The following is a 15,438-nucleotide window of genomic DNA, read 5'->3' on the forward strand; positions in this document are numbered from 1 at the left end:
TGTTATCTAACATTTCAGGTTGTTAGCCTTCCATCAGAACTGAGGAGGAAAAAGAGACAGAGAAGTGGAAGTGGGGAAGGATTGAAAGGAAGGACAAAGGAGAAGGTGGAGGGAGTCCCCCGGGATAATGTCACGGTCACCATTACTCGCTCTGGCTTTCTATTCCAGACTCATTTAATAATTGAGTTTAAATTCCACCTCGGGGATTTGAACCTGGCTCCAGCGCGATGGTCTTTAGCTGCTGGATTACTAATCTGGGGATATTACCATGACGCTACTACCCTAAAATTGCTGCCTGTCCCCTACTGTGGCAGTGCCTCAAAACATTTACTTCAGCAGCTGTAGAACACTTTTTTAAAACCTGGGTTGTCGTGGAAAGCGTTATATGAATGCGAGGCTTTTTATTATTTTTTAACGATGTACGTGGCTTTTATTTTGGTTCTTCCAGATCACTAAGCCTCCTGGACTCGTTGCCTGACAGCTCCATTGAGATTCTTTCCGATTACTCAACCACAGAGGAGTTCCTGTACGGCCAGGTTATTCCCAATAACATGGACCACCTCATCTTCGTCACCAAGGTGATTTCTTGTATTGGACGCAAGCCCCAACCCTGGTTTCATGACATGTCATGATGCTGTACAGACCAAGAGAGAAAAAAAAAGTTTTGCACCCCCACCCCTCCCACCTTTTGCCGAGCTCCTGGAATAAACTTGGAGCACGGCTGTGCCTTGTCGGAGGATATTTTCATACTCAGGCTGTAACCGAACATTGGAGCTGTGTTTCAAAAGTCAATTGGGTTCGTAAAACTTATTTTATGAAATGTGTGATTTTCTGTGATAACACTTGAGTCAACGCTTCAGTGTTTATAATTGCAAGAAGGCTGGGGACATATGTGGTAGAGTTATGAACAAAGCCTTCAGATTGACTAAAATCGATTCCACCTTATCACTGACACCTCTTACATACTTGCCTTATCCTTGCTCCATGTTCGGTGGCCAGATTCCACGCTTCAATGTATCTTCCCACAGCTTCCTCATATTCCAAGGTTCTCCTTGTCTTTATAGTTAGTATAGTGGTTTGGTGCTGTGTTCCCATCAGAGGATGTACTCGTCCAAGATTATTGTCCAATTTCTGGAAGTGATGCGTGCGGATTCAGAGGGTGGGAGCAGGATTCTGCAACCACCCCCCCCACCGCCTTCAGAAAAAAGGTCTTCCCCAAATTCCTAGGGAAGGCTTTGTTCTGAAAGCCAGCAGTGGTTCAGTTGCTAACATTCCTGCCTCTGAGTTTCAGGGCTTCTGCAAGGTCTCTGAAAGGTGTTCGAGTCCTCAAGGAGTCCCGCTCCGGGGACAGCAACGATGGCGCCAGCGCCCCAGAGGACCGTTTCGCCGACATGGCCAAGCATCAAGGCTCCGGGCCTACTGCTGCCGCCAGGACTCCAGGCTTCGGGCCTACTGCTGCTGCCAAGAGTCCAGGCTCCGGGCCTACTGATGCCAGGATTCCAGGCTCTAGGTCTACTGCTGCTGCCAGGAGTCCAGGCTCCGGGCCTACTGCCGCCAAGAATCCGGGCTCCGGGCCTACTGCTGCCAGGAGTCCAGGCTTCAGGCCTACCACCACCAGGCGATCAGCTCCGGGCCTAATGCAGCGGGGAATCCTGGCTCCAGCCTCGGATGTGGTTATTGACGTGATGGAATTTACTCAGGGGAGTTCTAACTGGTGTGGCAACATATAGTAGTCTGCGGTTGTAGTCTGGAGCTATGCACAGTAATGGTAGAGGCTCCCATGTCCTCTCCATCACATGGCCAACCCGGACTCTCTCCTGCTCTTACTGCCTGCCATTGGCATGGCTGTGGAACAATTTGCAGGCTGATGTTAGGCACAACTATGGAGGCACCTTCCCTGGTCATCCGTGCTGCACGTACCCAATTTCCAGGCATCAACCAAGCCCAAAAACAGAGCATCTAATCCTCTTCCAACTCCATCTCGGTTTAGCCCTTCCTGCCTTTCCCTACCCCTGCCTCACTTTTGATGGTTTGCATTGCCCGTGATGGGATAAATATCCAGTTGGCTGCACAGGTGACTTGTGGTGGTTCATAGTTAAAAACAAAAATAAAAGTCACGGTGATTTGGTGGTGGGAAAGCGTGTAAGGGTAATTCAGTTGCCCGGCCTTGAGTTGCTATATCTGTTCAAAGTCTATTTAGCACGGTGACAGTGCCACGCAACACGATGGAGGGTATTCTCAATGTAAAGGCGGGATTTTGTCTCCACAAGGACCGTGCGGTCTTAACTGTTACCAACACTGTCATGGACAGATGCATCTGTGACAAGTGCATTAATAAGGATGAGGTAAGGTAGCTTTCTTTCCCTCTTGTTGTTTCCCTCACCACCTGCAGCAGAGCCAGTCTTATGGCCTTTAGGACTTGGCCAACTTGGTCAGTCTTGGTGCCTGCAAAGAGTCTTTTGGTGGATATTGAAATCCCCCACCCAGAGTACCTTTTGCATCCTTGTCAACCTCGGTGCTTTCTCCAAGTGTTGTTCAACATGAAGAAGCTCTGATGCATCAACTGAGGGGCAGCACTGTTGGTAATCAGCAGGATTGCCCATGTTTCACCTCATGCCGAGAGACCTCATGGGGTTTGAAGACTCCCAGGGCAGCTCCCCTCATGATTCAGATTGGAGACCATGTCTTAGACTAGTATTTTGTCCATAAAGCTGCAGGTCAGTGGTGTGAGTCGTAGAGGTGCACAGCTCGGAAACAGACCCTTCGGTCCAACTTGTCCGTGCTGACCAGACATCCTAAATTAATCTAGTCCCATTTGCCAGCATTTGGCCCGTAATCCGCTTTACCTTGGGTGGTGTCAAGCTTCTTGAGTGTTAATGGATGTGCAGTCAGCAAAGGCAAAGTGTGAATTGTCCCGATGCAGTGCAAGAAGAAATGCTTCATCAACATTGTGTTCCAGCGCTGCTCAGGTCCTGCAGTGCCAATCACCGACTAATAAAACAGGTTGTTAAATTGGAGAGACTCTTGTAAATCAATGCAACCGACTGAGCTGTCTCCAGTTGTGTCAAATGTTGCGCATCCACCTTCACTGAATGTGGACACGTTTGAGGCTGGAGTGCAACCCCGTTTTGGTGTTTCTTTTTTCAACAGAAACCCAGCCCAATGCATCTTGGACATGGGCGAATTGAATTCACGTTGCGCGAGTGTGTGCACGTGTGCGCGTCTCTAACCTTGCCCCTCTGTTTACAGGGCCGATTTGTCGTTCTGCGATTGGTGGATCTCACCCAGTGCCCGTCCTATCACAGGTTCATTGTTCACGAGTTGCCCTTCTTGAAAAGCACCATTCACAAAACGGAATCAGGCGGTGAGCACCACAGAGAGTTAACCCCGTGGCCACTTGTTTAACGCGGGACGCTGCAGGCCCACAGCGCAGGAGGAGGCTGTTGGCCCATCGTGTCTCTGCCAGCTGAGCAATTCAGCCTAATTTCTGGCTTTGACATTGGCGGGGTGACCTCTGATGTACGCCGTCGTGACCCACGCCGTTAAGGGGCTAAACGTAAAATTTCTCCCGCACGTCTCGCGACGTTGTGATATTTTCGGCTCAGTTCAGTTTTGGCGTCGAAAACGCGCAAAGTGTAATTTCCTGCCGCTTTAGCATCGGCTCCCAGCATTCCCGTGTGATGCTTCAGTGTTTTCTCACGTTGTCCATAACGAGTGTCATCGATGTGAGTTTCATCTGAAAGTAGCGCTGCTACCCTTTAACGTTTCTCTCAGTAATAGTCCGTGTCCCTACCTTATTCTCATAGTTTCTTAAAGGAGACATTTTCCCAGTATGAGTCGAATAGGCGACTTTAATGCTTTTGCAGGCCCGAGTCACATTAATCTAAGGGGGCCAAATTCCTCAATATAAGTTGTTTCAATATAAGTCGCACTTTCCTGGCACATAAACCCTGACGTATGTTGAGGAAGACCCCCGTAACACACTTCAGGTTTATTGGCTGTTGAAATCCTATCAAGGTTTCTGTCCTGACCAAACTCTTGTTGATGCACCATTGCACTGTTAAAGACAGACTGTTTAACAATAGGGAGCCTCCCTCGTAGGACAGTGATGAGGAATGTTTCTCCTCTTAGAGGCTCGTCTGTCTGTGCGATTCCTGTCCCCAGGGAGCAGGGACGGTGAAACGTTTTCGATGGCATAGCTAGAGAAGAAGCATTTCCCCCCACAGTAGTAAGGGTGGAGGGGGAGTCAGAGCTAGAGGGCCATCGGGAGGGTAAAGTGAAGCCAATGGGAGCACCAAATGTTTCTCATTGACACTGTTCTGTCTGACTCAGAGGGGTTCCTGCCGTTTTCACCATTCTGTGGCTCAGTGGTTAGCACTGCTGCCTCTCAGCGCCAGGGACCCGGGTTTGATTCCACCCTCAGGCGACTGTCTGTCTGTGTGGAGCTTACGCATTCTCCCCGTGTCTGCAATAGGGTTTCCCCCGGGTGCTCCGGTTTCCTCCCGCAGCCCAAAGATGTGCAGGTTAGGGTGGATTGGCCATGGGAAATTGCTCCATCGTGTGCAGGGATGTGCAGGCTAGGTGGGTTAGCCACGGGAAATGCAGGGTCACGGGGGTTGGGGGAATGGGTCTGGGTGGGGATGCCCTTTGCAGGGACAGTGCGGATCCGATGATCCGAATGGCCTGCCTCCACACTGCGGGGATTCTATGATTCTGGGGAGGCCGAGTTGGGGAATTGTGGTGAGCAAATGGGGGAGAGAAACCTATGTTTTTTCAAAAATCCACTCTTTCTTGAGATGTGGGTCTCACTGGCCAGGCCGGTATTTGTGTTGGCTGACCTTAGTCGCCCCTAAACTTGCCGGGCTATCGGCCAGTTAGGAGTCAAGCACATTGCTGCAGGCCTGGAGTCACAAGTAGGCCAGACCGGGTAAGGACCATTAGACTTCCTTCCCTGAAGGGTGTTTGTGAACCCAATGGATTCTTGTACAATAATTGATGATAGTTGCTATGGTTCCAGTAACCCAAGCAAGGTTTCAGGTTTGCTCATTGAATTGGATTTCCATCAGTTGCTGTGGTAATATTGGAAGCAGAATGCCTCAGACTATTAGCCTGGGTTTTTGCCTTACCGACCCCGTGGCACACCGGCTGTGCCTCTCCTGCCCTAGACCCCCCTCAGTGTGTGTTTCCATAATTTGTGGGGCAAACTCAGCTCCTGCAGTTTACCGTCAAGTCAACGCACAACGGCCAGTTCACTGGCGAGGGCAGTGCCGACTGCTACGAGGTTGGGTTGACATTGCCAGGGCACGGAGCAATCAGAGACGATAGGCCTGGCGTCCACAAGGAGATTGTCACATCGCCCGACGACCTCAGCACCCCCCTTGCCCTCCAACCCCATGTCCTGCCACCAGTCACTCGGCTAAGTTCATAGATCATGGAATCCCTGCAGTGTGGAAACAGGCCATTCGGCCCAACAAGTCCACACCGCTCCTCCGAACAGCATCCCACCCAGACCCATTCCCCTACATTTCCGATGACTAACCCACCTAACCTAAACATCCCTGAACACTGTGGGCAATTTAGCACAACCAATCCACCCTAGCCTGCACGGTTTTGGACTGTGGGAGGAAACCGGAGCACCTGGAGGAAACCCACGCAGACACGGGGAGAATGTGCAAACTCCACACAGACAGTCGCCCGAGGCTGGAATCGAACCAGGGTCCCTGGCGCAATGAGGCAGCAGTGCTAAACACTGAGCCACTGTGCCAGGGAATCCCTGGATTAATTGAAAATTTGACAGCCACTCAGGGTGGGGCTTCAAAGTTGCTGGGACCTCTTTGAGCTGTCTTCCGTTTTTCTTAATGAAGGATAACTTTCAAAGTTGACAGACGATTTCTCAACCTGACGGTCAGAACTGGATCGATGCACAGGGGCTTGGATCGCAGTTCCAAAAGCTTGCTCAGGATACCCAGCGTCTCTTCGGCCCAAATCCGTCAACAAGGGGCCTCCACGGGTATGAAAGACCTGAGTGCCTCGAACTCAACCATCTCTGTGACAGCTGTCACACCGATCCCTTCCAAAACACAACAGCAAGTGAAGACAAAGAGTGAATCACAGAAACAGCTCAAATCGGACAGGTACAATGTATGATGGAGTTTAAAAATTCTTCCGTGAGCATGGTTGCCTGCCTTGGAGAAGGTGGTACTGAGCTGCCTTTTGGAACCACCTCTGTCAGTATAATGTAGATGCACCCAGGGTGTTATAGTGAAGGGCATTTCCAGGATTTTGACCCAGGAACACTGAAGGAAGGGCGATACAATTGCAAGTCAGGACGGCATGTGATTGGTTGGAAGGGGATCTTGTAGGTTGCGGTGTTCCCGTGCATCTGCTGCCCATCTTCTTCCAGGTCTTTGAAGGTGCTGTCTAAGGAGTCTTATTGAGCTGCTGGAATTCCTCTTGTAGATGGAGCACGTCACTGCCACTGTGCATCGGGGATGGTTAAGCTGGCGAGGTTTTGCATTCTGGTAATGCGAAACCAGGGCAGGACTTAGACGGTTAATGGTCGGGTCCTGGACAGTGTTGCCGAACAGAGGGAGCCAGGGGTGCAGGTTCATAGTTCCTTGAAAGTGGAGTTGCAGGGTAGTGAAGAAGGCATTTGGCATGCTTAGCTTCAGAGCATGGTCAGAACATTGAGTATAGGAGCTGGGATGTCCAGTGTGGCCGTACAGGACATTGGTGAGGTCGCTTTTAGAATACTGCGTGCATTTCAGGTCTCCCTGCTATAAGATAAATGTGAAACTTGAAAGGGTTCACAAAAGGATGTTGCCAGGGTTGGAGGGTTTGAGCTATAGGGAGAGGCTGAATAGGCTGGGGCTATTTTCCCTGGAGCGTCGGAGGATGAGGGGTGACCTTATAGAGATTTACAAAATCATGAGGGGCATAGATAGGATGAATAGCCAAGGTCTTTTCCCCAGGGTTGGGGTAGTCCAAAACTAGAGGGCATAGGTTTAGGGTGAAAGGGGAAAGATTTAAAAGGGACCTGAGGGGCAACTTTTTGGCACAGAGGGTGGTGTGTATATGGAACATGCTGCCAGAGGAAATAGTATTTGAGGTACAATTACAACATTTAAAAGACACTTGGACAGCTATACGCATAGGAAGGGTTTAGAGGGATATGGGCCAAATGCTGGCAAATGGGACTAGTTTAGTTTAGGAAATCTGGTCTGGATGGATGAGTTGGGCCAAAGGGTCTGGTTCCATGCTATGTGACTCTATGACTCTTGAGAACAACTTGTGTTTATGTAGCACTGGTCACAGTAAAACATTCCAAGGTCCCTCGCAGGATCGTTATCAAACAAAATGTCAACTCTGGGCAACTTCAGGAGATATTAGGATAGGCAACCAATGGCTTTGTCAAAGAGGTCAAATCTAAAGTGCATCCTCAAGAAAGGGCTGGGGCCAAGGAGACAGAGGGCATTAGGGAGATAATTAAGGAATATAGGTCCCCGGTTACTGAAGTATGGACTGTGAATGTGGGATTTAAAGGAAATTCAGAAAACTTAAGAGGCCAGAAGTACAGAAACCCTGAAATCCTGGAGGGATGGTGGGGCTGGAGAAGGAGAGACTACAGAGGGATTTGAAAACCAGGACAAGAGGTTTTAAGTTATGGGAATATTGGTGCTTGCAAACGGGAGGAAATGAGCCAGTAATGATGCAGCAGGGCTGGGAAACGTTAGGTTCTCTGGGCCAACCATTTGAACAAATGGAAAAGACACTTTGGTGTAGAATAATAATTAGTCTTGGCCTAGAATACTGCCTTCAATATTTCTTCACCTCGACTTGTATGGAAGAGGAAATTGGATGGAGTGTTAGTTGATAGTTAGTCACTTGTCAGTCCTCTTCCTGCTCCACATATGAAGCAGACTCTCCACCTCCCAGAGACCCACCCTGGTGTGTAGCAATTACTGCCAAATCAATTCATGCAACACAGTAATTAATCAAATCATCTAAAGAAATATAACAATTTACTTGCCATCATTTTTCTTTCCTACGCTACAACAGGAAACACTTTTGAAACGCCTGTCAGATAATTCACGGCGAAGGCAAAAAGGCTCTCACAAAGAAAGAATGACTTGCATTTCCATTGAACCCTTCGTGGCCTGAGTTCACCACAAAGTACACAGCAATCAGTGAAGTGCTTCTCTAAAGTGTAGCCACCGCTCTCATGTATGAAGCATCCAATTAAGAGGGCAAAACCCTGCTCCTCTGCCCTCCCTCCGAGCCCACCCGCATTTCCCCAGTCATGCTCGTAGGGGAATTCACAAATTTACACAACAGCTGCAGGGCTAGTGAGGAGAAATAGCATTTTGAACCAACTCCAGGCTGAATGAAGAGTCAACATGTGCAAAGACTCTGAACAAAAGGGAAGCCCGGACCTTTGCACCTGATCAGATGACCATGGCCAAGCCGGGTAATACCTCTGGACTAATAATCCAGAGGCTCAGGGTCATACTTTGGCAACGTGGGTTCGTAACTCCACGATGGGCTACCTGGAATTTAAATTCAATTAATTAACACCTTATCTCAAAAAAAAGAAACTCTAGAATTAAAAGTCAAGTTTCAGTGATGGTGACCGTGAAAGTATCACCGATTGTCCTAAGGACACCAACTTCCATTAAGGAAGGAAATCAGCTACCGCTTTCTGTTCTGGCCTACACGTGACTCCAGGCCCACAGCAAGGCTGTGGATTTTTAACTTCCCTCTGATTTGGTTTCATGAGTTGCTCAGTTCAAGGACAGTTAGGGGTGGGTGACTTCCCAGCAGTACCCACCATCCTTTGAATGTCAACATTGGGGCAAAGTAATTTTGACTCAACAGGGCGGCATTAATTTGGGCACTGTGACTGCACAGATAATCTCCTGCTCATGCTGCATGAGAAGGGAGAATCTTGGCATGGTTATAGCACAGAAGCAGAACACTTTGCCCATCATGTCTGTACTCAATCTCTTACTTTTTCCCCCGTATCCTTTCTGCTAGATAATTATCAAATTTCCAAAAGGGTCACTGACATTAAATGGGTAAAACAATGGCAGAGGGAATTCAAAATGGCAAAATAAACCACTCTGGATCTGCAAAGGACAAACCAGAGCCTCTTCCTAACAGTGACAGACTAGTCTTTGGAGGAACAAAGGGATTGAGGTGCCCATGTACATAGATGACTCAAGTCTAACACAGAGATGCAAATTGTACTGAATAAGGCGAGTAGATTGTTCTATCTTGAAGGGTTTGAAAGGTGAGGCATTGATGCTTCAGTTATACAGAGCCTTGGCCAGACTGCTTCCAGAGTACTGTGTATGGTTCTGGTCATCATATTCCAGGCAGGCTCTAGGGACATGGGAGAGAGGTCAATGCAAAAGCACCACAGTTAAATCTGGGCTTAAACGTTTAAAGCATAAGAACAGGCTTCCTGAATTTGACTTTAATTCACTTAAGTGTAGGCTAGGGGGTAGTCTAACCTTCGATATAATTACGCGACAGATACCCAGAGACTGTTTCCTCTGATGTGTTTTGGGGATGGCGAGTCCAGAACCAATGGACATAAAATCAGAAAATTTAGGACTGAAATTAGAAAGTACATTTTCACTCAATCTGACCTTGAACCCCAAAACCCCCGAGTAGCAATTTTCAAAACTTGCGATCGATACACTTGTGTTAAAGTGGGAGTATTGCGGAATGTGGAGCAAAGGAAAGTAAATGGAATTAGAGTATTGATCAACCAAAATCTAATTGAATGAAAGATCACCCCCCGATGGGTTGTTCCTACTGTATTCCCATTTTCCTCTTGGTCATTGAATATTGTAAACATGGAAACACAGTACAGGAAATAACGGGTCAGATTAGATGATGCGATGATCGAGAAATTGCTGTAGATGACTCCATAGATCGAAGCATTGTAAATGTGCCGAATATTCATACTTTAAGCCATTTCTGTATGTTTGCAGTGCCATCAGTACATCAACGTTGGAAGACAGTTCACACATGCTGGGGAAAACATCAAGAAAACAAATGATTCCCAGAGCCCTGGCCGTTGCTGTTTACATGAAGATAGATTCAGTTCTGCCAGGAGAAGTATTTGTAAGTTGTTATTGTTGTAGTGTTACTTTGAAAATCTGATTTGAGACATTTGAGAAATACAGGAGTGCAAGTTCACATTGTACCTGTACCCAAACCCACAGTGTAAGATATCATTGAGCAATGCTGAGGTACAACAATATCACATCTCCAGTTTTTGCCATTTCTCTGCAGTTGGTCCATTGCAGTTTTGAAAAATCATACTAATGGGCCCCATATCTAAGTAAAGGTGTACTGGCATTGGAGGCAGTCCAGAGAAGGTTCACTAGACTGATCCTGGATACGGAGGGACTGTCTTATGAGGAGAGGTTGAATAGATTGAGCCTATACGCGTTGGAGTCGAGAAGAATGAGAGGAGACCTTAGTGAAATGTACAAGATTCTTAGTGAACTTGACAGGACAGATATGGAGAGGTTGTTTCCCCTTGTGGGAAAGTCTAGGACCAGAAGACGTTATCTCAGAGTGAAAGGTCTTCCAGTTAAGACAGAGATGAGGAGGAATTTCTCCTCTGAGGATATTTGATTTGTGGAATCTTTTACCATGGAGGACCGTCAAGGCTGGGTCACGAAGTATATACATGGCTGAGATAGACAGATCTTTAATCAGTCAGGCAATCAGGGGCTCTGGGGAAGACGCAGGAGGTGGAGTTGAGAGTTATCAGATCATTGAATGGTAGAGCAGACCTGATGGGCTGAATGGCCTGCTTCTACTCCTACATCTTGTTCTTATGTCTTGTTCTATCCTGCCAGTGGATCAGGGCATACCCAGGGATGGTGATGGTGGTGATGGGACATTGCCTGTAAGGTCTGATCGTGTCAGGTTGTTGCTTGATTAGTCTGTGAGGTATCTCTCCCCAGTTTTGGTAGAACTCCCCCGTTGATCGTCAGGAGGACTTTGAGTGTCAACTGGACTGACTACGTCTTTGCCAAAGCGATAAGAAGGAGCAGCTTCATAGCCATCTCAAAGGGCTATTAAGAGAAAACTAAATTGATTTGAACTTCAACATTGGTTAGGTTATTGGAAGAAATTGTGGGGTTTTTTTAACCCTGAGTGTCCTTGTGAACCATCAGAACAGGTAGGCTTGGGATGATCACAGTGTCTCGTCCGAATGTCAACATCTCCTATTTTTTAGAAATGTCAGTCTAGATATGTGTGAGATTGGGGCTTGAACCTACAGCCTTCTAAACTGATAAGAGCTTGTGGAAGGTCCATGAGGCGTTAGATTGTAAGAAGTAGAAGCAGAGGTGGGCCATTCTGCCCACTGAGCCTGCAACGGGGGCTAATCCAATACGACTCCACTTTCCTGCCTGTCCCTCATTACCCTGGAGGGTCTGTCAATCAGACTATGTCTGCCTGAGCCTTCAATACATTCAACAACCCAGAGAAGCTCACGCACTAACAAACCTCACCCCCGCCCCATTTTAAATACGAGACCTCATCTTTTATAACATTGCCCCCAGTTGGAGATTTTCCCCACAAGGTGGGGAGCCACCTATTGGCATCCACCCTCAGAATCTCGTTCGTACCATTTGGAGCACCTCTCACTCTTCTCAGCTCAAGTCGAACCTGCTTAGCCTTCCTCCATAAGTCCTCCAACTCAGGAATCAGCCTCGTGGACAGTTTCAGTGCTGCCTCCATAGATAAAGAGACCAAAAGTAAGCACCATGCTCCAGCTGTGGTCTGACCAATGCTGAAGCAACCCACACGGGGGACAAATTTCACAAGGTGGCTCTTCCCCCACTTTGGGAAACTTGTATAGCTCCTTACTGAGGTAACAGTGCAAGACTGTGGGTCCTCACATGAGATAGCCTGGTTATCATCCAACGTTCAGCTCCTCTCTGCTCAGGGCCTTATTTGAGATATCATTTCTTCGACATTCTCTAACGAATAAATTTAACACAGCAATTAAGAAGTATTCAGATGTGCAGCTGCAATGTCAAGGCACACAAGGCTATGGGCTTGGTGCTGGAAAATGGGATTAGAATGGTTAGAGACTTGTTTTTGGACAGGCTCAGATTCAATGCACTGAAGAGCTTTCTTCTGTGCTATAAAAGGACCATAGGACTGCTCCCTCATTAAAGAGAGATGACTGATGATGGTCTTTTCCCCTGGGTAGGGGAGTCTAAAACTAGAGGGCATAGGTTTAAGGTGAAAGGGGTAAAGTTATAAAAGGGACCTGACGGGCAACTTTTTCACGCAGAGGGGGTGCGTGTATGGAATGAGCTGCCAGAGGGAGTGGTGGAGGCAGGTACAATACAGCATTTAAAAGACATTTGGACAGGGGCACATGCATAGGAAGGGTTTAGAGGGATATGGGCCAAATACAACCAAATAGGGGCTAGTTCAGTTTACGAGACCTGGTCAGCATGGATGAGTTGGGCTGAAGGGTCTGTTTCCATGCTGTATGACTGTACAACCTGAGGGTCTGTACACCTCAGGTGAGGGAGAGTTTAGGCAGGAGAGCCCTTCATGGTGACTTCAGCCGGTGTGGGAAGACCTCTATGACTAACGGGGCAATGTTGAATCAGAGAAATTAATTGGAGAGATTGGAGAAATCTCGAGCTTCATGATCCCCTGGTACACATGATTGAGAACCCAATTGTGTGGGAGTGCTGTAACGGCTTCGTGTATGTGCACAGGGGCTGCGGCAGTACTTTGTGGCCAATAACCTCAAGGATAGGAGAAACTTCACCATCAAGAGCCAAGGCACAAAGATTGTTCGGATCAACATGCGGACCTTCGCTGAACTGACGGACCACCAAACACTGCAAAAAGTGAGGAAGCTGACGTCTGTCTATCCAAGGTGAGTGACATACTGGTGGAGGGGATGGGGGTGGGGGGGCGGTGGATGTTGGTGGGGATACTAGATCATGGAGTGGCTTGGCAAATCAGACTACAAACATGTGTGAGTGCCCAGATGGCAAATTCCAAATCCTGGCTGTGCCACTACTGATCTTATCAACGGAATGGCAGTGTAAAGGCAAAGTGTGGTTCCGCTGTTTAGCTCTAGGACACATAGGCTCACTTCCTCTCTCTCTTCTCTCTCCCCCATCCCGATAGAAATTGAACGGAACTCTCACTCCGTTAAATGATGGAAAATGTGGGAATTGGGAGGATACTCTTCAAGACCTTCAGCCTGCTGCATCATTCAGCAAAGAGCATTGCAGATCTGACCCAACTCCATTTCTCCACCTCGGTTCCAGAACCAGCCCATGCCCAACAAAAACCTGTGTTGTTGCTAAACACAACATTTTCAAAGTTGTGGAAAACTGAAGGCTGACCGCTAGCGGTCGAGACCAAAACTGAGGTCTACGGATGCAATGCGGTCACTTAATAAATTCAAGATGGAATTTGGGAGAAGCATCTTTGCACAGAGAGCGTTTGGAATGTGATCATTGTTGCCGTAGGGAGGGACTGGGGGACGATTGCAAGTATGTCTTTAAGGGGAAGCATTCCCCTTAAAATGAGGAAGGAAACGGAGGAACTGTACTAAAATTAGAAAATATGTTGGAAACACTTGTCAAGTCAGTCTGCATTTGTGGAGAGCGAAAGAGAGGCCTGCAATCTTTTTATCAGAACTGGATAAAGTTGGGGACATAATAGATTTTGACAACACAGAAGGCAAGGACCAAGGGAAGGTCGTTGAAGGGTGAGACACAGGAAAGATTGGATGACAGAAGACCCACGCTCAAAGGGAGTGGAGGTGTGGCAAGAAAATACAAAGCAAAACATGCTGAAAGTATGTGTGCAGCCGACTGAAAGGAGAAAAAAAGAAACAGAACAAAAACTCGCAAAGAGAAGGAAGTTTATTCAATCAAGACACCCAAGACATCTCCAGTGCTTTCCAGTTCAGATGCTAAGTCATGAACCTGAAACATTAACTCGGTTTGTCTCTCCACAGAGGCTGTCGGACTGTGCTGAGGGTTTCCGGCATTTTCTGGTTTTACTCCAGACCTCCAGCATCCGCAGTGTTCCGCTCTTCGAGAAGGCTATGTTGATAGGGTCAAGCAAAGGCTGGTGTAAGCAACTTGGCTGGAGCAGGAACATTTGGGCTGAATGGCCTGGTCCTTTAGTGCAAATCCTACGTCATTGTGTGCACTCTTTACAGCATTTTAGTGACAGGAATTCCAGATTTACTCCATACACCCCACCATTTCCCCATTTGTGGGGATGAAGGGATCCAACACACAGTTCTCTTTTAACAAGTACATGTATAAGTACTTCAAACTCTGTGTTTGTTGTCTGCACTGTGATGCCAATAGTACCAGCTTGTGTTTGGGGTGGTTTGCTGCCAAAATGCTCAGATGGTAATCAGATGCCAGTTGCATGAGTAAGTTAAACATTGTTACTCAGATTTATTAGATATAGGTCTTCACCCTACGGGAAGGTCTTCACCTTACAGGATCCTAAAATATTCAACCTTTCCCCACCCAACTGCTTATGACATTATCATATTGGGTGGAGCTTAATGCAGTCTTCAACATTAACTCTTACCGAACCATTACCTTATATAACTCCGAATAGTGTCACTAAAGCTATGCGTCCTCTGACAAGGTCAATAACAGTTTTGTTTTTCTCTCTTATTTCAAAGCGATGATGAACTCTGTGACCGCTTTATCAAAAATAATTACTGGAAAATCTTTAAAAAGAATATGATCGCCAAACTCACCTCCAAGCCTCAACGTTTTTCCCTGTCTGGCCATTTAGTGGAGTCCGGCCGAGGTGAGGACTTGTACGAGATTGACAAGACTGGCATCCTGAACCTTCCAGAAATCGCCAGCAATCGAAATATCCTTTTCTCAAAGCCATCCTATTACGTTGCCCCCGTAATCAGAACAAGGGAAGAAGGTAGCACCCCAGTGCCAAAGCTGGACCTCCAACTCATTCATGGAATCGCCAAATTTCCGCCCAGTACAGCTAATCTGCTGTACTGAGCACACCAAGCCTTTCCTCTCCACTCTGTGCTGCCCTTTAAGTGTCAAACATCTGACACCCTAAAAGATTTCCAACCATTTGATTTAAGTTTCTATTCCCTCACTGCAACCGTTTCCGCAGGTTATCGTCCGGTCAGTTGCCCTGTTCTTTTTCTTCTTTCACACATCTGGATCATTGGTATCGTTCATTCCTGCCTCGATTACTGACACCATGTGAGTGAGATTTCATGACGCCCAGTTGGGGACTTTGTGAAAGACTGATTACCATTAAAAACACAATGTCATAAAAATTCAATGCCTTGCCAACCCAATGCTACAAAAACCCAATGTGATGAAGACTCAGTGTGATAAGACTCTGTTTAATTAAGACTCGATG

General features: G+C 47.3%; 1 protein-coding gene across 1 annotated transcript in view; it reads left to right on the forward strand.

Annotated features, from left to right (window-relative positions):
- Positions 1-15,221, forward strand: part of LOC109913326 (cyclic nucleotide-binding domain-containing protein 2) — a 60,745-nt gene extending 45,524 nt beyond the window's left edge. The window contains exons 9-14 of the mRNA XM_048598698.1: positions 449-578; positions 3,250-3,364; positions 5,879-6,134; positions 9,999-10,131; positions 12,768-12,931; positions 14,720-15,221. Coding sequence (XP_048454655.1) covers positions 449-578; positions 3,250-3,364; positions 5,879-6,134; positions 9,999-10,131; positions 12,768-12,931; positions 14,720-15,062 — 1,141 coding nt within the window. The 3' untranslated portion in view covers positions 15,063-15,221. The remainder of the gene's footprint in view (positions 1-448; positions 579-3,249; positions 3,365-5,878; positions 6,135-9,998; positions 10,132-12,767; positions 12,932-14,719) is intronic.
- Positions 15,222-15,438: the final 217 nt, after the last annotated feature.

Source organism: Rhincodon typus, chromosome 7, assembly GCF_021869965.1.
Source record: "Rhincodon typus isolate 14 chromosome 7, sRhiTyp1.1, whole genome shotgun sequence".
In the NCBI taxonomy this organism is placed as follows: Eukaryota; Metazoa; Chordata; class Chondrichthyes; order Orectolobiformes; family Rhincodontidae; genus Rhincodon; species Rhincodon typus.